Source organism: Dermochelys coriacea, chromosome 3 (assembly GCF_009764565.3).
Source record: "Dermochelys coriacea isolate rDerCor1 chromosome 3, rDerCor1.pri.v4, whole genome shotgun sequence".
Taxonomy (NCBI): Eukaryota; Metazoa; Chordata; order Testudines; family Dermochelyidae; genus Dermochelys; species Dermochelys coriacea.
In genome coordinates, this window is record NC_050070.1 from 210,823,655 (window position 1) to 210,851,614 (window position 27,960).

Genomic DNA, 27,960 nt, shown 5'->3' on the forward strand with positions numbered 1-27,960 from the left:
CTACAGGTGCTGCAATCACACCTCGGATTGCGGTGTAGACATATCCAGCGTCAATACAAGGGCAGGGCGGCCCACAGTCCTGAAGCTGACATTATAATTGGAGAAATATTTCTTCATTCCAGTGGCACAGGGTTTCCCTTCTCTCTTCGGTCAGACAGGAGGCAGTTACATGAGCCTCTCAGTGTGTCTAGATTGCAAGTGACAATGCGACTGTGGCACAGGCAGGCATAGGGTGAGTAACAACAGCACAAAGATGCACCAGCAGAGAGACTTCAGCATGGCCTAGCAATTCGAGTACCTATCCAGGATCTCCGGCAGGCTAGTAGGCTGCGTCTATACTAAGTACCACTGTGCTGCCTTATAGTGTCTGTGTAGCTACGCACTCCCAGCGCTGGTAGCTACGCCCCCCCATGGAGGAGGTTTTTTTAGACTGCTGGAAGAGTGGCAGCGCTTTAGCTTTGCCCATGTAGACTAGCCCTTAGAAATCTCTGAGGAGCCAAGCATCAGCAAAACCCACCAACCGCAAAGGGCCTCTTCAATGCTGAATGAAAGCTGCATTAATTGGCCCAGGACCAGCCTCTTTAGCAGCTGGGAACAAAGCTTGACAGCACAAACTACCTGAAAATCCAGACTCCTCTCACAGCAGTGAAAGCACTGGTGTGCCAGGGGAAGCAAGAGATTGTGCGTGTGAGAGAGACTGTACCAGCCACCCACTGACTTAACTAGGCCATAAACATGTGGATCCCTCAGCTCACAGACTGCTCACATGACAAGTAGGAGAACAGCGCTACTGAAATACGCAGACAGCACAGTTAAAACTCACACAGAGTCTGGACACTCAGGAGCGACGTTCCAACACCAGCGCTAGCCCCCCATGCCGTGCAGCATGTGTGTTTTTTAGGACATGCCCTTCGGGACAGTGATTTAGTTACATATGGGGGGATGCACAGAGGGAACTGTGCTCCGCCCAGGTTGGTGCACAAAGGTGGGGCGTGAAGAGGGTGCCAGACGCCACCCTTACCATCGTCACCAGGCTGGACACAACCTGTCCTGATGCTCAGGAGGCCTGAGGCTGTTACACTCGGGCCCCATGATGTCAGTCTGGCAGTGTAAGAGGCCTTAAAGCCCCCATCCCCAGAATGCATCCTCTCAGAGGTCTGTCCCACCTGGTGCAGAACTGGCATAAGGGCTCTGTGCCAGCCCCACTCCCAACCTGCAGCACAAGGGACATGTCCACAGGGGACACCTGAGTGAGGGCACAGCCAGAACTGGAAGGGGTGTGGCTGGAGTGCACACGGCTCTGGCTAGCTCTGCTTCCCAGGGACCAGGAGGAACTGTAAGCAGTAAAACATCAGTCAGAGCAGCCCCGCTTTGCAGGGGAGAGGGGAAAATCCTTCTACACTGGTAGCTGAGCTTTCCTGGGAACTCTGCTCAGAAAGCATCTGACGCAGAGCACTGTATTTTGTCAGGCACTGGAATGTGCCTGATCCAGACCCCATGAAAGTCAATGGGAGTCTTTCCACTGGCTCCCAGGCTCTTTAGCCAGGCCCGACATTCAGAGTTATATCCAGGACTCTCGGGAGTCCTGCCTCGGACTCACCTGGTGATCTGGCAGCTGTCTGGGCTGTTTGACAGGCGTGGAAAAAACAGGAAAAGAAACAGACCCATGGCTGGACAAGCCAAGTTCGAACTCCTGAAAGCTCACCCTGCCATCTCCATCTCTGTCCAGCCTACGAAATAAATCTTCTAGTTCCTGCAGAAAACCATTGGGGGAAAAGGTCGGCAGAAACATCAGCCACATGCAAGATCCCATATTCATTCACTGGAAACCAACATCTTTTTTAAAAAAAAATTCCCTATTGGTTTTACATAACGAACAGAATCGACAATAAACAAGAATGAACCCTTCCACCTCTCCATACCGAAAGAGAAACTGCAGTAAATACAAAGGCATGTAGTGACTCCATGTAGATACACACAATCCACATCAGTTGCTCCAATTAGGGATAAAAACAATACACACCAGATACAGGTCATCGCATTGTATTTACAAATGCACTTGGGGAATGCAAGCTCAGCTCAAGTTGCAATGGGGGAGGTTTAGATTGGATATTAGGAAAAACTTTTTCACTAAGAGGGTGGTGAAACACTGGAATGCGTTACCTAGGGAGGTGGTAGAATCTCCTTCCTTAGAGGTTTTTAAGGTCAGGCTTGACAAAGCCCTGGCTAGGATGATTTAACTGGGACTTGGTCCTGCTTTGAGCAGGGGGTTGGACTAGATGACCTTCTGGGGTCCCTTCCAACCCTGATATTCTATGATTCTATGATTCTACAAAGCAGCTACTTCACCAAACTAAGACTAGAACCTAGATTTTCCAACTTCCAATGCTTTAGCTACAATCCCCATTGGGCTGGGACAACTGTAGGTTGATTCCATCTCATATTAGTTTATATAGCCAGGAGAGAGAAGAATTTGTGACAATGTGGTATTGACTTCATCGGGTGTCCATGTGCATGCAGGGGAGCACACTGCAGGATTGGGGCTAACTGAGCAGAGGGTGCACTGTTAATTGGCTAATTAAATAGTCTTTTCCCACAGATGTAAATGGATCAGATTATGCAGAAGTGTCAGGCCAAGTACACACCACAAACTTACCTTAGCGTAACTACGTCACTCAGGGATGTGAAAAATCCTGTCGACGGAGCTACCACCGCTCGCGGAAATGGCTTAACTACGCCAACGAGAGAAGTTCTCCCGGGAGTTAGTAGCGTCTTCCCTAAAGTGCTACCCTGGTGCAGCTGCATCACTGCAGCACTGTATGAGTGGACATGCCCTGTGTGTCACACAGCTGGCTAGAAATCAGTACTGAATTCAGGTTTTGTGTTTAAAGAGGCTACTGTTAATTGCTTCATACATATTACAGACCAGATCCTCAGCTAGTCGAGTCACCTCCGCTGAGGTGAATGGAGCTGCACTGACTGATACCAGCTAAGGATCTGGCTATGTTCTTGAAGCATATTCGCAAGTGTCTGAAGACTTTGCGATTTATTTGTGAAAGCCATTTACCCTGATGATGTGCTTTTACTAACCAGGTTGCCTTCCCAATGGGCTCATTTCCACGCCACCCCCAACTCACCTCGTGCTCCAGCTCTTTGAGCCCAATATTCTTACAGACCATCGCCAGCTCGCGCTTGCTGAGGTAGCCGGTGTTCCCTACATCCAGTTCTTCCCAAATGCCCCGAATCTGACCCTCTGTCATATCAAAGCAAGGGCTGGCTGTCTGCTGGGGGCTGTCAAATAGGTCAGGATTCCAGGTGCTCGTTTGGCCTAAAATTATTAACCATGTATCAGTTACACTAACAGAGATACTACTGTTTCTAATGAGCACGTGGGACCCACCAGGAAGAGCTCACTACAGGTCTGACTCAACTCCCACTGAACTCAATGAGAGTGTCTCCCCTGACATCAATGGGAGCTAGACGGGGCCCTCTAAGTACTGTTCCATGGCACTATTTTAAAACCTCAATTTTTGGCAAAGAAAAGCTTTGTCCTTAGGACCCTATATTCTAAAGATCAGGTGTGTTTATAGGGAGAGCATTTATTTTTTAAAACCTAAGAATTTCTTATCAGGGATCTTAAATCAGATGCTTCTGATTCAACTCCAAACTTTGCCAAAGAAAATTCTCTGGCCACAGATCACATGTATTGTTGGGAGCACCAAAGATATTGAAGCAAAAAGGTGACTGGGATTAAATTTTGGATTAGACTAGAAAGGTGTTGTAACCTTAATTAGAGAGAGATCCTCATTTCTCATCGATTCTGGGCTCCCTAATTAAATAGCAGGAGTTCATCTTGGATATTTTTAGAAGATTAATAGGGCAGCTGTAGGAAGAATTGAAGCCTGGCAAAACTCACTGCACTTCAGATCACCACAGCATCACTTCGAACAGAGTTGTGTCTACAAGCAAAGTACAATGTTGGTCTTTTCTAAATCAATGCTGCAAAAAGGAGCCCCCCCAACAGATCTTCCTGAGGGACAGGAATAAAACCTAGGATCAGCTCTTCAGCTGGCATAACTGGATTTCTAGTCACAAATGATCTGGGCCATAAACATTCAGAAAGCCTGTTAACCCCAAAAGCATTTTACACAGAGGAGCACTGATTTTCTACCTTGTGCCGCGAACATTTCATTCTGTGGTTCTTTAGCACTTTCCGCTTCTTCATCTGATTTAAGGCTCTGCAGAAATAATGTGTAAACAGGATTAAGAATCACAGAGAAATTCTGGTAGGTGGAATAATGGTTTGTGATTTAGGGTAAGTGAAAAGGGCTAACATGAGTCATCAGAGACTATCAACCGTTTAAAATCCCTATTATCAAATACAAAATGATCATCTTATTTTTAGCTGTACATTTAATATGCAAAGTCTTGATTATAATTTATCTGTAACATCATAGTTCCACAACCCTAAACATTCACCAAATAAAGATCAGGTTATTAACTCACTGTTTTGTGTTACTTATCCAGTATTAAAGGATGTTACACTGACCAGTTCTACAACCTCCGGCCAAGATTATCAAGAGCAACTAGTAATTTTGGGACTCTCAATTATTGGGAGCCCATTTCAAGAGACATTAAAGACATGTCTGACTTTCAGAAGGACTGAGCACCAGCTCTCTGAAGAGCCAACCCTGTATTATTTGTCTTCCCTAGGTGCTTATATGGCCCCCATCACTACAGCATCCAGCCTTTAATGTGTTTATCCTCATCACCCTGGGGCAGGGTGACGATCCCCCTTGTATGGTTGGGAACTGAGGCACAGAGAGGGTAAGTGACTGGCCCAAGGTCACACCAGGAGTCTGGTCACCAGGACCCAAGTCCCAGCAGCACGTAACCACTGGGCAACTCTTCGTCTGTTATGTTAAAGTGCCCTGAGAGGGGTTCACAAATGACTGGTCACTTGCTTCCCGTGGGGTAAGACAGAGAGTAACACACAAGGGCACTTTAAAAGAAAGTAGTGTTTGATGAATGCTCTTTGAAAAGCCATCAATCGTTTTTCCCTACACACAAGCCAGTCTCTGCTGATCTGTCTCTTTTTTTTTTTTTTTAAACTTAAAAAAATTCTTAAGGTTACTTACAAGAATGGCAGATGTAACAGTGGGACGTGAAGAATGCAACAACAAAGAACAAAACCATTCTTCTAAAAGGAAATCAGACACCAGCGCAAAACAACTAAGCAAAGGGCCCTGAGTCTGCCCCCCAGCAGGGCTCCGGGCCGGGGGGGGAGAGAGAGGCACTGTGTGCAGGGATCCACCCATGCAGGGCAGGACTGGGGCCAAGCCATGGAGCTGCATTTTTGGACCAGCAGAGGAGCTGCTCTGCCCACTCGGCCATGGGGGAGGGTAACATTAGTTTTCTCTCAAAATAGTTTTCTGTCCAAGGATGAATTTGTTCATGTTCTCCTTGCCCTGTATTTTTATTTTAAGAGAGAACTGTCTGATGAAGCAGCATGTTCTAAGCAGCATGATATAAGCAATCTACATTTCTTTTCTTAGACTCTGTTTATATTTTCTTTAAAAATAATGCATCCAGTTGACTCATCTGTTTTTCATTAACCAGAGCTCTCCCTGGAGACAGCACAATCAATGACAACCTGCATTCTCAACCCCATGCCGATCCTCCTGTCCTACAAAGAGGGGCAAAGCTACTGTCCATTAAATGGGTTTTGAAGCATGACGTCCATATGGGGGTCCTAGATGCGATAGTTTAACTTACTTTGAACCCCTGTTAATAGTTCTTACAGGGTGGCCTGCTCTTGCTTTAATTGTTATTTGTATCACAGAAGCACCTTCAGGGCACCACTGGAGTAGGTAGGTAGCAAGAGACAGCTTCTGCCCCGAACAGCTGACATCCTACAGGGACAGGACAGGACGGGGCGGGAGGGAAAACGGAGGCCCCGAGAGTGAAAGGGACCTGAGCCCCACTCCAGTGCCCAGTGACTTTTATGGATGTGGGGTCGGGCGCAGTGAGGCAGCCAAGTTGGAATGTCCCTGACTTTTGTCCATTATATTTCCAGCTGGGGACACTTCATGAATCGGGTAAATGTTTTTCCAATACATTTTATTTCCTTCCATTTAATTCATTGTACAAAAGGGGGAATCTCTTCCCACAGGGGTAACCAGAGCGGTATGATACTGCTGTCTGGCTGCAGGCTCTGGGCGACGGGGACTGTATGCAGATTCTGCCATGCACAATAGGTTCCCAGGCAATGTCCAAATGGCACCTGTATCAACTCTGCCTGGCACCTGTGCAGCATTCTTCCTACAACCCGCTCTAGCACTGGGTTTGTAATCCATGCTAACCCAATGCAGATCGACACTTCTCAAGGATTGCCACAGGTAACCCATCAGAACAGGTTAGACCATCATGAATGCAGCCTTCTGTTTAAACATTACTTGCAATCAAGCAAGAAGGCTGAGTTAAATCTGGCCAGCCTGCCAAAGGAGCAGGGGAATGAGTCATTCCTACCTCCACGCTCTCCAGAGAGGCCGAGCGTCTCAGCTGACTTTTCACACTGGCTTTAACTTGCTGATCTTGTAAATACTTGGTGGTTTCCACCTCGGTTTCTTGGAACTCTGGCTTTGTCCAGCGGCCATACCACTTAGCCCCATTCACATACTTGGGCTTGACATCATCTGGGACAGCTAGGAGGGAAAAAATCAATCTCAGTCTGGGACACACAGATATCTAGACAAATTTCTTTTCAAACTCTGCTGCTTATTTAAAACAAAAAAAGACCTTGCTGCTCAGACTGAGAATACTGATAGCTCCTATCACAGTGACTTTCACTGCGGAACTACAGCATTTCTCCCTTGCTTTCTCTAAAGGCCAAATAGCTTTCTATTTGGACACACAAATCACAAACACACAGAGAGAATGGCCAGTCTGAAGAGTGACTCATTCTGTCCTTTCTCCCATTAGGATTCATACACATACCAAGTAAAGAGAAATAGTTCCCCTTTTCAGCTGTTATTTAAGCAGCAATGAGCTTTGAGTAATGGTGTCCCTGATCACATCATCATGTGCAGGGACCAAACCTGGGACCTCAGGATCTTAAAACAGGCATCTATTGCCTGAGCCAAAGGACCACTTGTTATCACGTAAGCAGGTAGCAAACTCAAACCTCGGTATGTGGTGTAACCAGAGGCAGACAAAGTGTAGGGTACGCAAGACAAATTGCAGCGGCTGATATCCAGCTGTGCTTGTGTGCTCCAGCTTTCTGGGTCCTCACATAGCCCTCACCACTGCAGCACCCAAAAGCTTCACAATGGTTTTTATTTGGACAGCACCCGGCGAGGTAGGGAAGGACAGTCCCCACCTGTCAAAGGGAGAAGTGAAGCACAGGGTAGATTAAGCGACTGGCCCAAGGTCATGCAGGAAGTTTGGGGGCAGAGCTGGGAACTGAAGCCTGTCTCCCCAGTTCTGTGCCCTACCCACGAGGCCATTCTCCTGGCCCTATTACAAGAGTATTCCAGTGTTTGAAGAATCAAGTGATCCAGAGATTCGCAGGCCCGAAGGGACCAATGTGACCATCTAGACTGACCTTCTGTCTAACTAACACAGGCCAGACAACTGCCCCCAGCGATTCCTGCTTCCAGCGCACTGCTTCTGGACATAACTTCTTCCCCCCTTCTAAACAATCCTAGCTCTAAAGCGCAGGTTGGGAGAGCGTCAAAGCTCATGTCCTGCAGTGCTCCACCAGTCTCACACACCGTGGGCCCGTTGCCCACTGTACAAGTGTATGGGACGGTGTACGTCCAATCCTGCCTCAGTGAGACTAAATGAGGAAAAGCTGGGCATGCTAATGTGACATGTACAGCAAAGCTGTGAATCTTTCATGACCCTGCTGCATCCCTGGCCACCCCAGAAAGGACACACCTGGGCAGGTGGCCGGGTACCGACAGAGGCTATTTGTCTGGAAAAGCCCAATATTGAAGTGATGAGCGGGATCCTGAATTTAATCCTGAATTAACCCTTTTGTTGTAGCCCTCACTTTGCTGAAGTTACCAAGTCACTCAGTGCAAAATTCACACCCCACCCAGCCACAAAGCATGACAAACAATTAAAAAACTGTCTATCTTAGGTACTGATCTGGCCCCATTGCCTCTGTCTTGGACACTGGTGCAACCTCTACTAGGCTGCTGTGGCATCCATAATTCAAGAAGGATGCTGATAAATTGGAGAGGGTTCAGAGGAGAGCCCTGACAACCATTATAAGGCATGTTTTTCCAGTCTTTTAGTGAAAGATTCAAGAAGCTCAATCTACTTGGCTTATCAAAGACAGAAGTAAGGGGTGACATGATCATTCAGATCCCACATGGGGATCAGAAATTGGATAATAAAAGGGATATTCAGTCTAGAAGACAAAGGTCTAACAAGCTCCACCAGCTAGAAGTTGAAGCTAGACAAATCCTGTCAGACTAGATGATCACAGTGGTCCCTTAAGACCTAGAAAGGACCTAGTGTGGTGTCTGAGCACCTCGCAGCATTCAATGTATTTACCCTCAGCACCTCGGGGACGTAGGGCAGTGCTGTGATCCCCGTCTTACAGACAGGGAACTGGGGCACAGAGAGACCTGCCCAAGGTCACATGGGAAGTCCGTGTCAGAGCAGAGAATCAAACCCACAACTCTCTCGTTCCAGGCCAGCGCCCTAACTACTGGACCGTCCTTCCTCTCTGCCTTGGCAATGCATCAGTGCAACAGCAGGTAAGGCTTTCAACTGGTAGTAGAAGCAGAAGAAAAAAAACTGAACAACCAGCTGCAAAGTCACCCAGCACCTGGTTCCAAGTAGCTGCTCTCCTCGTCGGAAATGCCCGGGTCAGTGTTGGAGGACAGCACTGCCACGAAACCTTCTTTAAACTCTTCGAAGTTTACCTAGTGGAGACAGGAAAAGATGCTGAACACGCACATCAGGCATCCCATCAGACACTGGGGCGGTCACTAGTACTCAGTTCAGCCTCAGAAGCCCCGTTTCGTGCTTCTCCTGGGAGCCTGCTATGTGCAGAAGCAACGTGCTGTCCTCCTCCATTGCTCAGAGGTAACCTGGGGGGTTCGCCTCGGCTACTACAGTGTCTGTTAGGCAACGTTGGGTGGCGACCTCTAGAAATCTTACACGGCACTGTCTGGGACCTGCAGCCTGGGTTTTGCTGGCTTCCTCTGCCTTGGGCATCCGTTACCAGGCTACTGGAACTCAGTCTGCTGGATAATAACTAGCTCATCTTCTTCTCAAGGGCCACGTCTACACTAAGGAAAAATGGGGTGTGTTTAAACACATGCTAGTGAACAGGAGCTAACATCTTAATGCAGACAAGGCAGAGGGCAGTTTTAACATACGTTAGCTGGTCACGGTAAGCCCTGGGGGAGTCAAAGGTTTATCCTGGACAGGTATCTTGCTAGAACTACCACTTGACATGTCTACACTAGGATGTTAACACGTTGGCTTGCACACCTTTTCCCTAATGAAGCCAACACCGAAGGAAAACTACAACGCGACATATACAGACAACAGTTTCTGATCCTGACTGAGTCTCGGAGGCATTACCACAATACAAGTAGCAGTATATAATACAGACAACTAAATACTGGCTGAAGCTAGAACCTGGTATTTTCTGTGGACCCTGCTGACAATTCACCCTCTACCGCCTGTTGTACTCCAAATTCGTAGCTTTCAGCCCTTGAGGCTGAGAACGAAACATTCCCAACGTGAATTACTGCTAGACCATCTCAGAAGCAAACAGCTTAAAACAGTAGTTCTGAGAAGCATTCACTGACCCATTTATCTAAAGGGAATGTTAATACGTATGTTCTACACTGATTATTTAAGAGGTAATAGAGCACACTATTTTACCTCTGGTCATTTTAGTAGAAACATTTAGGTAGTGTACTTCCATCGCTGTTAGATGCAGTAACAAATACGGGCACATCTAGTTGCTGGGACACAGAACTAACTATTCAGCTCTTTCCCATCAGTCCAATCTCCACAAACACGGCAGGTCCCCTCTATCCTTGCAGTTTTTTAAAATGCACTTTGTTTGCATCAGAGCATCCCTACGTTCTCAGAGATCTCACTCTTGATCGTGTTCAAACATGCATGCAATTAAAGTAAAATAGAAGACAGTCTTTGACATACTTGGAGAGAGAGAGAGACAGAGAGAGAGAGAGAGGTCAACTAATTTAACAGAATCATAAACATGTCGGGCTGGAAGGGACTTCAAGAAACCATGGAGTCCAGACCCCTGCATGGAGGCTGGGCCAAGTAACCAGAGACCCTCCTGGCAGGGGTTTGTCCAACCGGTTCTTAAAAACCTCCAATGACGGGGATTCCCCACCCTCCCTTGGAAGCTTGTTCCGGAGCGTAACTGCCATAAATAGTTAGAGAGGTTTTTCCTGGTAGCTAACCTAAACCTCCCCAGTTTCCTGTCTTGGGATGCTGAAGATTAAGCCCATTACTTCTTGTCCTACCTTTAGCAGACATGGGGAACAATTGATCACCATCTGCTGTATAATGGCCCTTAACATCTTTGAAGACTGGTATCAGGTCCCCCCTCACTCTTCTTTTCTCAAAACTAAACATGTTCAGTGTTTTTAACCTTTCCTCATAGCTCAAGTTTTCTAAACCTTTGATCATTTTTCTCTCTCCAATTTATCCACCTCCTTTCCTGGAGTGCGCTGCCCAGAACTGGACACAGCGTTCCAGCTGAGGCCTCCCCAGTGCTGAGTAGAGCAGGACAGTGACCTTCTGTGTCTTACACCCCAGACACAGGACTGACCCCTGCAGGACTCTACCAGATACGCCCTCCCAGTTCGACAGTGAGCCACTGATAAATACTCCGATTCTTTCAACTAGTTGTGCACCCACCTCACAGTAAGTTCATCTAGACACTTCCCTAGTTTGCTTGTGGGACTGCATCAAACGCCTTACCAATCTCAAAATATAACATATCTACAGCTTCTCCCCTATCCACTAGGCCAATAACCCTGTCAAAGAAGGAAACTAGGTTGGTTTGGCATGATTGGTTCTTAACAAATTCCTACTGGCTATTCCTTGTAACCTTATTATTCTTTAGGTGCTCACAAATTGTCTGTTTATTTGTTCCGGTATCTTTCCAGAGATCAGAGTTAAGATGACTGGTCTATAATTTCAAATGTGCTCTTTGTTCCCCTTTTTAAAGCTAGGTGCCAAGTTTGCCCTTCTCCAGTCCTCTGGGACCTCACCACCCCCAGTGAGTTCCTCAAGATAATTGCCAACAGTTCCAAGATTAGGAACCAGCTGAAACAAACTACCCTAGGATGAATTTCATCAGGCCCCGCCAACTCAAGTACATCTAACTCAACTAAATATTCTTTAATCTGTTCTCTCCCTATTTTGGCTTGTGTTCCTTCCCCCTGGTTAATATTAATTGTGTTGAGTGTGTGGTCACTGAAGCAAAATAATCATTAGACACCTCAGCCTTCTTGACATCATCAGTCATTAGCTCTCCTTCCCCGCTAAGTAGAAGACCTAACACTTTCCTTCATCTTTCTCTCACTCCTAATGTATTCAAAGTGCCTCTTCTTGCCTTTTATGACCCTTGCTTGGCGTAACTCACTTTGTGCCTTAGCCTTTCTGATTTTGTCCCTACATGCTTGTGCTAGTCTTTTGTACTCCTCCTTAGCAATTCATACACATTTCCACTTTTTGTAGAATTCCTTTCTGATTCTCAGGTCATTAAAGAACTCCTAATGGTACCATACTGGCCTCTTACTATTCTTTCTACCTTTGTTTCACCTCAGGTTAGCTTGCAACTGTACCTTTAATATTGTCTCTTTGAGAAACTGCCACCTCTCCTGAACTCCTTTATCCCTTAGATTTTCTTCTCAGGGGACTTTACCTACCAGTTCTCCGAGTTTGTTAAAGGCTGCTTTTTTGAAGTCCATTGTCCTTATTCTGCTGCTCTCACTCCTTCCTTTCCTCAGAATCATGAAATATATCATTTTATGATCACTTCCATTCTAATTAAATAATAATCAGTCTATAGCAATGTCTTTTCTGCTGATAAAAGCAGAAATTGCATTTGTTTCCTTGAACTGAACAGCAAGCAAATGAATGTAATCAAAAGTTTTGCAATCATTTAAAAAAAAACCACCCAAACCAGGATGTGATATCACTGTTTAGCTATCTTTCCTCTCATAGTCCTCAGGGCAGGCAAATCAAGTCAGTGGCTTTGGAATGTTACTTTTCAAAAGCTGAGGTAATTAGCCAACCAGAAGTTAACAATTTTGCTTACAATAATTTGGGGATATCTATAAAAATGGAAAACACCAACAATCACCCAACAACTGCAGGAAAGATCAGAAGCACAGATTTTGTTACAGACAAAAAACTTAAAAAATGCAAAAACCTTACCCTAAATCTATCAAAAGGTTCACAAGCCTGGGACCTATTTAAAATAGTACCAGACTGATTTATGGTTCCGCGCTGAAACCATGAAAGCTGCAGTTCATCTGAGCTTTAGATTTGTTTGAACTCAAGAGTAAAACTCAGGGGGATGCAAACTCGTGTAAACCAACACTGAAAGCCAGTTTGTACTCTCTCCTGCAAAAAGAAAACCCTAGGGTAAAATCGTGACCCCATTGAAGTTAATGGGAGCTGTAGCATGGACTTCAAACAGGTCAGGCTATCGCCCAGAGTTGGGCCCAGCTGTAGCTGGGCCCTACACTATCTGACTCTCCTTTTAATCTGTACCAGAGAAGCTGGCCTATTCTGCCTAGCACCACCAGCACTCAGAAAACCATGTGGTGTGTGTGCGCCTGTCCGTCCATTATGTACAAATTGGGGGTGCTGATGCCACAGTTAAAACTCCATCTGAAATGTCCTGAGAATAGGAATAGAAATTACTAGTTTTCTTTCTGGTGAGGTGGCCTTTCACTGTGAAACTACACAGTGTCACAGCTTATTTGCCCTAGATAGAATGGTCTATCTATGCAGTTTTGGTTTTCACCCATTTTTAATAGGAAAGGTTTCAAATTGGTTTCTTATTGAGCTTGGCCTGTGGCAGCTTCATCATTTTTTGTCCGGACATCTCTTCTGAAAAGCAGGGCTTCTAACAAAAACTGGGCGAGGGATTCGTTTGGAAGAGATCTTCACTTTTGTTAAATAAACGCTGGGTAACATCCCTTCATTTCATTCATCAGGCCTGAAAAGGAGCATGCTAGCAGAGTAGACACATAAAATCTTTGCCTCGGGATAAAGTCTTCTCTGTCAGCAACTCAGACCCATGCCCCTCTCACAAACAGCCCCCCCACCCCTTCCTTGGACCAGCCCTCCTCTGCTTAAAAAAATTGAAAACCAAGGAAATTTAGGCAGAAAAAACTTTGTAGCGAAGCAGCCGAGCTTGCCCTCCCCATCCCGCCAGTCCACACACCATACTTGACACAAGACTACAAAAGCAAGGAAATGAGACATTAGGCCACCAAACCGTACATAACCCTGGCTCCTCGTCCTGCTGTCACCAGGACTGTTGTACCACACTGACTGTTCTGTCTCCGGGCAACAGGAATGGCTCCCTCCATCCTGCCTGCAGAGCCCATGCTACCATAGTGCTTGGAGAGCAGGAAGAAGAGCTCCAGCTGGAGACCAGTTTTACAGAAGCAAACCTAGCATCATGGGACCGCTGTTCATTTATGCTAGCGCCCACAAGACATGAGGTGTTTCCAGCCATTCAAGGACAGACAGCCCCTGGGCCAGAGGCACTCACGCCAAGGATGAACGGATTAGGGGAAGGGGAACAGGGATTTCTTTTACATAAATCTGCTAGATTTGCTGTAGGCAGCATGACAGAAGCAGGACTTTAACAGGGACTTAAATGCACCCAGTGTAGGGCCCCCTCCACACCATTAACACAGGAGAAAATCAGGACATCGCTTCAAAACCATGTGAAGTGGGGACAGCAAGGAGGGAGAAGAGGACAGACAGATTTGCGGGAGATGGAAGGGCTCAACAACTACAACAGCTGGGAAGGGAAGGAGAGAAGACACAAACAGCAAGAGAGACAGACAAAACATACAAAGGTCAACTCTGCCAGAACCGTGTGTCAGTCAGTTCCGAGGAAGGAGGGTCTGTCTCAGGAACAGGCAGGAGCTGGCTCCGAGAGCCTGAATCACCTCACGCAGAGGCAGAAAACAGGGCGAAGTGACGCACACAGGACGGCCTCATTTCTTGCATTAAGTTGCTCCTAAACTGCACCCCCTTGTCTAGCGTCCCTCAGGGACGCAGCTCGACCCCCGCCACGCCACGCCACGCCGGCTGTGCCCCAGAGGTTCACAGCCTCCGGCTTACATATACCACCCTGCACCTCCGCTCCCGCATCTCACTACACCCTGAGCACAGGCGCAGATGGAAGGAATGTACAGCTGCCGCGCGGAAACCCAGAGGCCTGGAACACACCGAGCTTTTCCTCGCCAACTTGCTGCGGAAGCCAGACTTCCGACTCCTGTATCTCCCCTCAGCGAAACCCTAGTGTCTCCGCACAGGATTGCAGGGGAGTGTGACTGACTGCGGGATGGCCATCTACTGCCATTCATAATTGACTGGACCTGTGTAGTTTAATGATGCTTTTGTCAGCATGAAAAATACAGCATAGCATTTTAATCACAAGAAAACGCTGGGAGAAGTGGATTTTTTTGGGGGGGGGAGACGGGAGACGTTCCACTTACCCCAATATAAAGCAATCTGCTCTTTTTTCTTCTCCCTTCCTCTCCCTACAAGAGTTCCAACAATTGCAATTCTTTAGCCGAGCTAACATGATGCTCTAGAGAGGGCCTGATCCAAAGCCCACTGGAGTCAATAAAGCAACGTCCATCAACGTCAATGGGCTTTGGATCAGGCCCTTAGGGACTGTCCCAGATCCACTGGGAGCTAGTGGCTTCAATTCTAAAGAGATCAGAGTTACAGTACTCTGCGATCCTCTCCTCTTCCTGAGCCAGACAGTGCTGAAGGAGAACATAGGTGGTAGCAGGGAGTGGAGGCCTCATTCACACTGATTGCAATGGTTTAGTTAAATTGCTGCAATCCTGTGTGGACACTCATTTTGGTTTGAGGAGCTACTTTTGCTTGAGCTTAACCGGCTCATGATCAAGTCTTAATTGACTCAACCAGGTTTGTACTGATTTATGAGTCCTTCCACACAGCCTTTTGTACTGGGCTAGATAAACTGATGGTAAGATTCCATTTTAAGGCCTCATCTACGCTGCAAAGTTTTACCGGCATAACTATGTTGGCTAGGAACCCCCTGCCCCAGCCAACAGAGCTATGCCAGCAAAACCCCCAGTGTAGCCACAACTAGACCAACAGAAGAGCACTTCTGTCGCATACGTAACATCTTTTGGGGAGATGGGTAGCTACGTGGGGAGAACTCCTCCTATGGGCTTATGCTGCATTTCCCCTGGCGGGGGCTCTGCCAGCATAGCTATGTAGCCTATGGTCCGTAGAGTAGAGGAACCCTTAGGCAAACCAGTATAACTCTATGTGTAGACAAACCCCAGTACTCCTCCCACTAGCACTGCCCCAACAGGGCCAGCTAGAAGAGCAGCAGTGGAACTGAACTGGTGTGAGCTGGAACGGCAGGGGTGTTACGGGCAGGAACAGCTGGGTTACAGATGCCATGTGCAGCAAGGCCAGAGACACAAGTCATCTTTCCCCCATCTCGTCTCTCACTGTGCCCAGTACTGGATGCTACAGAGGAAGGTGTAAGAACCACACATTAGGCACATGTGGTGTAATCAGCCCCCACGGAAGACTCAAACCAATACCTAATAGTCAGTGATTGGCTCAAACCCTGCAGAATGAGGTTTTATTTCCCTCTGAAAATTCCCCACGTTCACTCATGCCCTCAACACAGGAGCAAGGGGACTACTATGGGCAGTGAAACTGAAAAGCAACAGATTTAACATGAAAGTCACTACTCTTTCCACGTGATATGTGATAAGCCTGTGGAACTCTATGCCGCAAGGTACCATGGAGGGCAAGAGCTCAGCAGGACTCAGATGGGACCAGACATGTTGATCGATAGCAAGAACACCGTGGCGCTGCAGTGGGAAAGGGTTTCTGAAAAGCATACAGAAGTTTCCTCATCGGCCTGCTCCACAGCTCTCGCACCGTCCCTGAAGCAGCAAGCGCAAGGCACTAGCGGAGACAGGATTAGACGGACCCCAAGTATGCTCCAGCCTGGCAGTTCTTCTCAGATGCTACCATGATGGGAGCTAGGTTCCATGCGGACAGGGTGTGAGCAGCAGAAGGCTCCTGGCTTGCGGTGGGATTTTCTGGAAAATCCGCCTATTGCACCCCCTCCATTCCAAGGCAGGCAAACTTCAGGGCTGGCTGTGGGGCTCACTCCAACCCCACCAGCAACAGGAGTCCCTGGAGCTGCCAGTGCCCCCTTCTTCCCCACGCAGCCAAGCACCATGGCATAGGTGAGCAGTCAGGTAAGGAACTTCTCTCATTGAGACAATTCGCTGTTGGGTTAAAGGCATCCGCACTTTCGCTTGGGTCCCACAAAAACAGACGTTAATGTTTCTAAAACCGGAAGAGTTGGGACAAAGCCATTAAATAACACAGGGCCCAACCCAGCCCAAGTGCTTTCCAACAGCATGTGACCTACACAGTCAACCTAACCGCACAGCTATGCTATTAGTAGGCAACAAGCTTTCATTCTGCCTCTTTTAAGTCAGTTTACTGCACTTCACCTACAGACCCCACCAGCAGTTATACAGTCCTGGGGCCAGAGCCTGAACTCGTGTCCGTCAGTGCGTAGCTTGGCTGAAGTCAACGGATCCTGCACTGATTCACACCAGCTGGGACTCTGGCATTTAAAAACAGATAGACTGGTACTAATCTGTGGTATTTAAGAACTTTCTCAGTTTCATTTATTTATTTTCACATTCTCTTTGAAAGAAATTAACGTTTGCACAGTGGCATGTGTAACCGCATTCAGGTCGCATGCAGCTACTCACCCTGGCAAAGTAGTCGTGTCCCAGGAGAGTTTGCAGAAGTACCGGCAGCTGCCTCTCCAGATGGAGCTTGCGGCACAGCTCCGTCAGCTCCTCTTTGTCCAGATACCCAGTGCCCGTGGTATCGCAGCTGTTATAAACATCCTGGAGCTGGGACACGTACTTGTTCTCTGCTGCTTCGCCCATCCCACAGCAGACTGCAGCCAACCTGATAGGAGTCAGCAAGGGGAGCAGAATGAGCAAGCCTTGCAAACACGAGGCATTCAAATGAAAGGTTTTGATCCGCTCCTGCTACCCATCTGGCCCCACAGAACCAGCCACTCCAAAGCAACATTCTGCCCTAGAAAATCTTGGAGATTTATCACAGCAAGAAACACTCAACTGCTTCTAGATGACAGTGACCCAGTTCTCCACCGGAAACCTCGCAGGTGCAAACACGGAGGAGAAGAAACCACTTTATCTTCGCAACAGCCGTGCACGAGACTTGAAACTCTTGGAACAGCACAAAAATGGGATCTAAACTTTCCCTTGCCCTGCACCACCCTCACAGCTCGCGGATGAAATGCCTGGGGCAGGAGATCGCAGCACTGGTAGTGGCTGGTGCCCTCAGATCTCCTGTGCCAAACATTTCATCCACAGACTATGGTGAACTCTGATGGTGACACAGGGGAAGGGGAAACTCTGGTCCCATTGTCCCGCTGTTCAGACAGCTTGGTCTCAGAATAATCCAGGCCCCACGTACTCAGCAGAGTGCTGAACTTCGCAGCCAGGAGAGCCATGGGCACAGAGAAGCAAGACAGCAGCCTATGAGTTCCCCACCCCACCTCACGCTGCCATGCAGGAGACCCAAGACAGTGAAAACTCAGAACATGGGTTGCCCAGACCCGCAAGGTCCCAGTGCCCCCAAGGGCAGCAGTCACCACTGGCCAATTCACAGAGCATTCCTCGTGGTCGCCCAGTGAGAGGAGGGGTAGCGCCATACAGTCCTTCTTCTAGACAGAGGAGAGGCACTGCAATGGTTTGGCGGTGGCCACACGGCTGATTCAGGCGGGAAATTGGATAAAATGGCAGCCACACAGCAGGGCAGGGACGAGGATCCCCAGTGAGACTGGCCGTTAGGCTGAAGCCAGACAGGACAGCAAGGGAAAGCACAACACCACAGGAGAAACCAAAACCATGAAGGGCTCCATGGGCCACAATGGACACCTTGGACTGTGCCCAGATAGGAGAGTCTCTGTTTAAATGCTCCCTAGGTGAAACACCCTGCAGCCGGAAGGCACCTCATTCCGCACCACTGGAGCTATCACAGCGTAGCTTCGAGAAACAGCTTGCTCTCTTCCCTGACCTAGGCCTTGTCCACACTACAAATTGTGCCAATTTAACCAAGCCAGGGTAGTTACAGCGATAAAACCCCCTACCATGGACCAAGTGATTCTGGTACAAAGATACATACAACTGCATACGACCGTTCTCCTTCCTGTGCGAGGACAAGCTATACACATTTAAGGCACCTTCACACCAGTAAAACTTCACCCACGCTATGGCATTTACCAGTATAACTATCCTGGTAAAGAAGAAAAAGATTCAGACCCCTAACTGAAATAGTTCTGCCAGTAAAACCTAAGTGCTGACCAGCTTGTATCGGCTCAGCATTGTAAAGAGCAAATAGAAGCAAAACCTTACCGCTGTTCAAATGACGCCAAATACATTTTTCTTCAGTTATTTCATTTCAGAAGGAAGTGCAGACTTCGGAAGGAAGGAAACAAACTACAGAGCTCTCCGGTTCTCTACCAGATGAGCCAGAGCCTTACGAGAGGATCTCCAAAGCTCAAACCTCACAGAGGAGTCTCCATTTGTCTTCTCTTCCTTTCCCTCTAGTGGATAAAGCACTGGACTGGGACTCAGCAGATGTGGTTTCAATTCCCACTCTGCCACCAATTCCCTGCATGACTTTGGGCAACTCACTTCACATCTCTATTCCTGCACTCCTCATCTGCAAAAGGGGAGAGAACGCTCCCTCTCGCCCCACCCCATGCCTGTCTTGTCTATTTAGACTGTAATCTTTTTGGAGCAGAGACTGTCTCTTGCTATGTCTACGAACAGTACCTAGCGCAGTGCGCTTCTAGGTGCTACCATATAACAAATCAACAACAATACTGCATGAAATAAACAGAGGGTTGTTAGCATAACTTCCCCTCCCTCCCTTCTCCCCATGTGCCCGTTTAAAAAAAAAAAAAAAAAAAAAGACAAGGTTTAGAAATGATCACATCAACCCACATCTCAGTTAATACAAAAGCCATGTCATCTAGTGCCTAAAGGACACACACATTCTAACGTGCCCCAGAGGTAACACAGCAAACATTCCCCACCCGCACATTCCTTAAGGGTCATCTGGAGAGAAACATCACAGGCAGGCGTGTGGACACTTGGAATGGGAGCTGCCCAACAGATGGAAATTGTAGGGTAGTTTTAAGCTTGTAGGCTGGGTTCAAATAGATTTACAGGGAATAAACCAATCAAACAGATCCCCTCTACGCTCGCACGCACACACCCACACCCCCCCATAGAAACACAAGCCCCTCACTGTCTGACCTGCACTCCGAAGAGAAGTGCTCACCCACAGTGGCGAGCCCAGACCGTGGGAGGAACATGTGCTGCCCTTCCTGATTTGTGTTGTTTTAGGTGCAGGGAGCCAGCCTGACTGGCTAGAACATGTCACGTAACAGAGCGAGAGGCGGGTAACTTGCAGAAACCAGAAACCCCTATTTAACAACTAGAAATACAGGCTCTCTTGTACATGGGTCTCCTGGACAACAAGCTGCTTGGAGCAGTTCGAGAACTGGAAAGAGACAAAAGTTCTTTAATAATTTTATTAAGATAATGTTGAAGTAAAAAGAAAACTGTACAGAGTTTAAGCATAGATGTTTCTGGTTATCAGGGAATAAGGTACAGATTATCAAGGGGTGCGAAATTCGGTTTAGGAATGGGTGGCGTAAGGAATACATAATCTGCAATCTCCCCGATTGGGGGTAAAAGTTTAACGGGTCAAAGTACAGACATTGAGATATGGGGGTATGTTGTCCATATAATGGCTATGTTCAGGTGTGGAGTATAATGAGTGGATACGATGATGAGGATGGATCTACCCTCATTTGGTGGGATTTAATGTTCAGTGAGTTTATGATTCCAGTTCATATGGTCCAATGGAAAAAGTCTCTCAGTCCCTTTCCATAGTTGACAGGTTTCAGAGTAGCAGCCGTGTTAGTCTGTATTCGCAAAAAGAAAAGGAGGACTTGTGGCACCTCAGAGACTAACAAATTTATTAGAGCATAAGCTTTGTAGTGATCTGTAGCTCACGAAAGCTTATGCTCTAATAAATTTGTTAGTCTCTAAGGTGCCACAAGTACTCCTTTTCTTTTTCCCATAGTTGATGCACGATGTCGTACCGGCTTACACCTCCTGGTACTGACGGTGGCCGGTGATGTGTTCGATGTAGACGTCCGAGACCATGAGGCGCCGCACGAGCTGTGCGTAGCATCAACCGATCCCACAGGTCTGCAGCACACGCTCATTGCAGGGGTTCCAAGCGCCCAGGGCTCCGACGCTCAGGGCATCCATCTGCACCCCGTAGCCCTTCCCTCTCAGGGTGTTGGCCGGGGGGGGAGTATTTTTTCTACACTGAAAGCAAACAGGTTTGTTTTCTGTCTTCCTGACCACAGAGAACACGCCTTAGGAGCCACGCAGCAACTGTCAATACCAAGCACTTCTTTTGCTAAAAACCTTCCCGCTACACACACCTGTAACTTACCTAGCCTTATCTCAGACCTGGCCCAGCCCTGGGCGAAGGGGGGACCTAACCTGTCCCACCCCCAGAGGGGACGTCATGATTAAAAGCATGTCTGCACTCTCAACTAGGGATGTGATTCCCAGTGCCAGGAGACATACTCCCAGACTATCACACACACACACACACACACACACACACCCACCCCATAGGCTCAGTGCACTACCTGGCACACTGCAGCCAAGACTTCTCCCCTCTCCCCCCACTCTGGAGCGGAGGAGGTAACAGGCTCAGAACACCCACTTACTCCCACACGCGTCGGTCCCAGGTGGAGACGGCCCACACGGGGGTGTGAGCAGGGCTCTCACTCCTAGGTGGGGCGTTGGCCAAGTCACAGTCCAGCCCAAAACAAACAGCGTAAGCTGTGCCCTGAAGGGTCTACACTGCGCTGGCGCGAACTCCATGCTGGCGAAAGATGCCAGGCTCCCTACTGCCCCAGGAACTGATGCCGTCTATTGAGCTGCAAATTTCCACCACCGCCAGTGCAAACGCAAAAACCACCGGCAGGCTTGCCCCCACATCGCCAGGGAGAGAGGCAGGTTCTGCCACCTTCCCTCAGCAGTTACTCCCCACACAGATGGTGCTGGAGACTTGCAATAATGATACGGGGCTGCAGAATGTCTGACTGAGCAAAGAGGCCTCTCTCTGTGGACCCTCCCGAGACCACCCAGCTGACAGCTCCAGTCAGCATGGACAAGGGAGCGGAGATCGCTCCGGGGAAGCATGCAGACCCAATTGAGTGACACACCTGGCAGGCTGGGAAGCCCACAGTGGAGTTGCTGTGCTGGAGGTACAGATGGAAATACTGAGAGTTCCTGCAGGGGTGGGAGAGGAAAGTGCCCTGAGATCGAGGGGTTGAGAGTTACTGGGGTTCTCTCAACTAGGCTGGGGAAGCAGATGGAGACCGCGCTCCCACTCTGTGTCCACCCAAGCAATCGTCACAGTACTCAACCAAAAGAGCTTCTGCTCCATGGCAACACAGACAAAGCAGATCATGGAGGTCGCTTCCTGGATACTTGCACATACTCTCCGACTTCTGGCCATCACATTTTGGCAGCGTTCCATTGCAGGTGGGCAGACTTGGCAAAAGCCAGAGGCGCACTTCCCCAGCACCAGCCAGAACCTATGGTAAAGGACCAGTGCTTGATCTGTAACCAAAGAGGTGTCAGGGCTCAAGCAATTTTTTTACATTCATAACGGATGAAGCAAGCACAGAGATGTCAGGGCTCTGAACTGCCAAGCCTAGAGGTGCCGGGGCTCAGCCCTGGCACAAATTAAGCCCTGCAAAGGACCCCCCAGCAATGCCTTTGCTCAAATGATCAACAATGCCGTGTCAGCACCTCACAAACAAATTAACTGCAGGACAATTATGATCATGCCTAACCTTTTACTCTGGCAGGTAACCCTTTCCTCTGGGGAGTGCTCACACCGGTCTCTTTTGTGGGGAGGAACAGGGTGGAACAAGCCAACATTAAACACACCCCCAGGGCCCAGTCCTGCTAGCCTGGCTCACAATGAGCAGTACCTTGCTTAGGCCTGATCCAGAAAACCTGTCCAGCCCACCATGGACCCCAGTGGCACTCATTGTGGAGCACAGCAGAATGGGGCCTACAGTAGGTTACACTGCACATTACAGTATGGAGGCTTGATCACACCTATGTCCAGACGGACAGAAATGAGTCCTTGGTTTGGGAGCGAGTGCTGGCCAGACACTTGCAAACTGATCATGGAACAAGGTGACGCCTCACACTTAAAAACGGAAGTTGAGTACCACAGCAGCGTTCCACAAAGGTGCAGCACGGAGTCTGTCACACAGGCACACGACACGTGTAGGCTGGATTCACAAGCGCAACGGGGTAACCAGTTTTCCCTTCCTGTTTCCAAGCAGCATGCTCCAGGTGGCCCAGCCCAGGCCCAGGTCTGTGATAACAACTAGAGACAAGTGGCACCGAGTCTGGTGTCTGGAGCCTGGGCTCTCAGGGTCCTGCAGGAAGGCAGGTACAGAATGGAACATGTGCAAAGCAGGCTGGACGTGGAGAGTAGGATGAAGGCATTGCCAGGGTGGGAAGGCCACAGAGGAGGAGTCATTTGAACGAGGCTGCTGGAGCAAGGCTGGTTGGTTGGCTATGCCTGGATGCACTGGCACACAGAGACCAATGCTCACCAGCACTTTGCAGGCAAACAACCCACGTGTCCTCTGGTGGATGCTTATGGCCCCACTGTCTCATGTTCCATGCAAAGCACCCACAGAGCAACCTGTCCTGCTCCCAACAAGCAGCCTGAAATAGCCACATTGCTGCTCCACTCCTCTGCCAGATCCAGCTCCCTCACCCAGCCTCAAATCATAGACTCCTAGAATATCAGGGTTGGACGGGACCTCAGGAGGTATCTAGCTAACCCCCTGCTCAAAGCAGGACCAATCCCCAACTAAATCATCCCAGCCAGGGCTTTGTCAAGCTGGGCCTTAAAAACCTCAAAGGAAGGAGATTCCACCACCTCTCTAGGTAACCCATTCCAGTGCTTCACCACCCTCCTAGTGAAAAAGTTTTTCCTAACATCCAACCTAAACCTCCCCCACAGCAACTTGAGACCATTACTCCTCATTCTGTCATCTGCTACCACTGAGAACAGTCTAGATCCATCCTCTTTGGAACCCCCTCTCAGGGAGTTGAAAGCAGCTATCAAATCCCCCCTCATTCTTCTCTTCCACAGACTAAACAATCCCAGTTCTCTCAGCCTCTCCTCATAAATCATATGCTCCAACAATCCCCTAATCATTTTCGTTGCTCTCTGCTGGACTCTTTCCAATTTTTCCACATCCTTCTTGTAGTGTGGGGCCCCAAACTGGACACAGTACTCCAGATGAGGCCTCACTGATGTCGAATAGAGGGGAACGATCACGTCCCTCGGTCTGCTGGCAATGCCCCTACTTATACTGCCCAAAATGCCGTTAGCCTTCTTGGCAACAAGGGCACACTGTTGACTCATATCCAGCTTCTCATCCACTCTAATCCCTAGGTCCTTTTCTGCAGAACTGCTGCCAAGCCATTCAGTCCCTAGTCTGTAGTGGTGCATGGGATTCTTTCATCCTAAGTGCAGGACTCTGCACTTGTCCTTGTTGAACCTCATCAGATTTCTTTTGGCCCAATCCTCTAATTTGTCTAGGGCCCTCTGTATCCTATCCTTACCCTCCAGCGTATCTACCACTTCTCCCAGTTTACTGTCATCTGCAAACTTGCTGAGGGTGCAATCCACGCCATCCTACAGACCATTAATGAAGATATTGAATAAAACCAGCCCCAGGACCGACCCTTGGGGCACTCAGCTTGATACCAGCTGCCAACTAGACATGGAGCCATTGTTCACTATGCATTGAGCCCGATGATCTAGCCATCCTTCTATCCACCTTATCGTCCATTCATCCAGCCCATACTTCTTTAACTTGCTGGCAAGAATACTGTGGGAGACAATATCAAAAGCTTTGTTAAAGTCAAGGAATAACACGTCCACTGCTTTCCCCTCATCCACAGAGCCAGTTATCTCATCATAGAGGTAATTAGGTTAGTCAGGCATGACTTGCCCTTCGTGAATCCATGCTGACTGTTCCTGATCACTTTCCTCTCCTCTAAATGCTTCAGAATTGATTCCTTGAGGACCTGTTCCAGGATTTTCCCAGGGACTGAGGTGAGGCTGACTAGCCTGTAGTGCCCTGGATCCTCCTCCTTCCCTTTTTTAAAGTTGGGCACTACATTAGCCTTTTTCCAGTCACCCGGGACCTCCCCCGATTGCCATGAGTTTTCAAAGATAATGGCCAATGGCTCTGCAATCACATCCGCCAACTCCTTTAGCACCCTCGGATGCAGCGCATCCGGCCCCAGCTGTGCTCGTTCAGCTTTTCTAAATAGTCCCGAACCACTTCTCTCTCCACAGACGGCTGGTCACCTCCTCCCCATACTGTGCTGCTCAGTGCAGCAGTCTGGGAGCTCACCTTGTTCGGGAAGACAGGGGCAAAAAAAGCATTGAGTACATTAGCTTTTTCCACATCCTCTGTCACTAGGTTGCCTCCCTCATTCAGTAAGGGGTCCACACTTTCCTTGACATTCTTCTTGTTGCTAACATACCTGAAGAAACCCTTCTTGTTACTCTTAACATCTCTTGCTAGCTGCAACTGCAAGTGTGATTTGGCCTTCCTGATTTCACTCCTGCATGCCCAAGCAATATTTTTATACTCCTCCCTGGTCATTTGTCCAATCTTCCACTTCTTGTAAGCTTCTTTTTTTGTGTTTAAGATCAGCAAGGATTTCACTGTTAAGCCAAGCTGGTCGCCTGCCATATTTACTATTGTTTCTACACATTGGGATGGTTTGTTCCTGCAACCTCAATAAGGATTCTTTAAAATACAGCCAGCTCTCCTGGACTCCTTTCCCCTCATGTTATTCTCCCAGGGGATCCTGCCCATCAGTTCCCTTGGGGAGTCAGAGTCTGCTTTTCTGAAGTCCAAGGTCCGTATTCTGCTGCTCTCCTTTCTTCCTTGTGTCAGGATCCTGACCTCAACCATCTCATGATCACTGCCTCCCAGGTTCCCATCCACTTTTGCTTCCCCTACTAATTCTTCTTGGTTTGTGAGCAGCAGGTCAAGAAGAGCTCTGCCCCTAGTTGGTTCCTCCTCTCTGCCTGTGACTCGAAACAGCTGTTGTCCTGCAGTGCTCCTCTTCCTCTCTCTTCCCTGAAGATCCTGGGGGGGGGCGGGAGGGGAGAGCCCCCTGCATGCAACTCCTCTAGTCCTAAGCAAGACCTGTTTCTGCCTCGATGCCTCTGAAGGTGAGGTGAGATGTGGAAAGGGCTCATGGACATAGAGACCAAACATTCCTTCATAGACTCATAGAATATCAGGGTTGGAAGGGACCTCAGGAGGTCCTCTTGTCCAACCCCCTGCTCAAAGCAGGACCAATCTCCAATTTCCTGCACATCTAAAGCTGCCCCATGTGTCAATGCCCCTTTCCCTGGGCATCCACTCGGGAAATGCCTTCAGGATTTCTCCTTCACTCGTCCCCTTCCTGCCAAATGAAGAGCATCAAGGCAGGAATGGTAAATGTCTCTGAGCAATACAACATAATCCAACCAGCTGTGACAAGGGAGCTGGCACTGAACTGTAAAGACTCAGGACCTGGTCCAGCAAAGCACTCCAACACTTGCTTAGCTCTCAGCCCACGACTTAAATGGGATTGGTCAGGTGCTAAAGTTAAGCACCCACTTGAATGCTTTGCTGGACTGGGGCTTCAGTTATTACAGGCTGGGGCCAGAAGCTACCAAGTGCCCCGCTGACAGGGAATGCACCCCCAGACATTTCAGCGAGCACCCCACGACTTCCGTCGGCAATGGCACAAGGACGCAGAGATGTGTGCAACAGAGCTCAAATGATCACTCTTGAGCCTGGGTCAGGGACCTGAGACGATGTCAGTTCAGTGGAGACTGTGGGAAGGCTGCTCTTAGCCTTGTACTTTGTCACTAAGCTGCCATTACTCTGGGCCAAGCAAGCCACTACTCCAGTACCCGGTTGTCAGCAGAGGATCTGGGGGAGCAAAGGGTGTGGCTAGATAGCAGGGTGAAGCACTAGCAGAGCAATGGTCTGACCTGCAGAAGTGCAGTGGGCCAAGAGTGCAGGCCAATCAACAGATCTGGATTTGCACTGGCACCAGTACTGTCTGCTGCTTTGTGCTGCTCGAGGGCTTGCTAGGCCACTCTCATGCCAGCCCCAAGGGCACTCAGTAGCTGGGAAGGACCTGGTAGGCCCAGGGACTTCTGTCAGGCTAGATGGCACTTTCTGCCACCATGGATGGCAACTGGCTACAGCCCAGGGGGAATCTAGACATAGGGACATCAGTGTGGGGATGGGCTGTGTGCATGTGGAGAGAAGTGAGGGACAATCACCAGCTACTGGAGGGCGTATGCAGGAATCGTCTTCCGCTGCTCTCACCACTGCCGCCAGACCATGTGAACCGACAGGCCCAGCTCCGCCATGGCTTCCCGGACCGAGCATGCACCGAACAGGTCAATAGGAGCGCTCCACCCTGCAAGTGGCTCTCACCTCCCCACTCCTCTGCCCCACCGCTGGCAGCAGCTGGCTGCAAGAACCAGTCCTGAGTCGGGAGTCTGCGCCTCTCCTCGTTCCCGCGTGCAGCGGTCAGAGAGCAGCATGGCGGGTGGGTTTGGGGTGCGGTTGTGGCAGGGAAGCAGCTGTGGGTTGGAGGGGGTGGCTGGCAGGGAAGCAGCGGGTGACCTGTGCATGGGTATGAGGAGAGGCAAAGAGTTTACTGAAAAAGGAGCCATTTCGAAAACCCCTCCGGAGAGTTCCCAGTGCGGTTGCTGCCAAGATTCCCACCAGGGCGTTGGTGCTGGAACCGGCTAAGTGCTGGCTCCCAGCCACTGGGAGGAAGGGAGACCTTCCTTCCCTGCCTCTGCTCTTCTCCTGCCCCCCGTTTTGGGGAGCCCTCCTCCACCCCCGCCAATTGAACTGGTTCCTGGCTCAGTTGTTGCTCGTGCTTTCATTGCTGCCCTGGAGAGCACAGGCTCAGAAGCCTTCCTCCACTCAGCAGCAGACTTCTGGGACAGCTGCTGAGAGCTGACAATCCTTAGCCCTTGGTGGTGTTGATATCTCTTACATCTGTTTACGAAGGTGAACGAGCATCATCCCTCATTTACAGGTGAGGAAACTGAGGCACGGTCTGGCCACGTGACTTGCCCAAGGGCACAAAATCACTAGCGGAACCCAACTTAAGAATCCAAATCTGACACGCTGTCAGGGGCTTTAGCTACTGCTTCTCTTGCTGCTATTCCTAAAGGCACTGGGAAGCAGAACTCCTGTACTCCAACTCCAGGAGGGAAGTATGGTCTTGCAGTAAGAGTACGAGGCAACTGGCAACTAGGACCCCTCTGTGAGTCTAGTCCTGCCGCTGGGAGGGAAGCAGGGCCAACAGGCTGCCTCAGTTGATTAGGTTCCGTAGCATATATTCTTCATGGATCCTCTTCAACTCCTAGGAACCAAGGGAACATGGCAGTAAATAGGCA

At 48.9% G+C, this 27,960-nt stretch overlaps 1 protein-coding gene across 6 annotated transcripts in view; it reads right to left on the reverse strand.

Annotated features, from left to right (window-relative positions):
* The window catches only part of NINL (ninein like), a 76,340-nt gene that overhangs the window by 32,725 nt on the left and 15,655 nt on the right, over positions 1-27,960 (reverse strand). For 4 of the 6 annotated variants that reach the window (XM_043512200.1, XM_043512201.1, XM_038393687.2 and 1 more), the window contains exons 1-7: positions 19,641-19,710; positions 17,052-17,256; positions 8,840-8,936; positions 6,529-6,704; positions 4,172-4,238; positions 3,138-3,328; positions 1,601-1,753 (exon numbers count right to left, since the gene is read on the reverse strand). In XM_043512200.1, coding sequence (XP_043368135.1) covers positions 1,601-1,753; positions 3,138-3,328; positions 4,172-4,238; positions 6,529-6,704; positions 8,840-8,936; positions 17,052-17,256; positions 19,641-19,699 — 948 coding nt within the window. In that variant the 5' untranslated portion in view covers positions 19,700-19,710. Of the gene's footprint in view, positions 1-1,600; positions 1,754-3,137; positions 3,329-4,171; positions 4,239-6,528; positions 6,705-8,839; positions 8,937-17,051; positions 17,257-19,640; positions 19,711-27,960 lie in introns of those variants that run through there. The other 2 variants (XM_038393688.2, XM_038393692.2) reach the window with 1 other exon arrangement.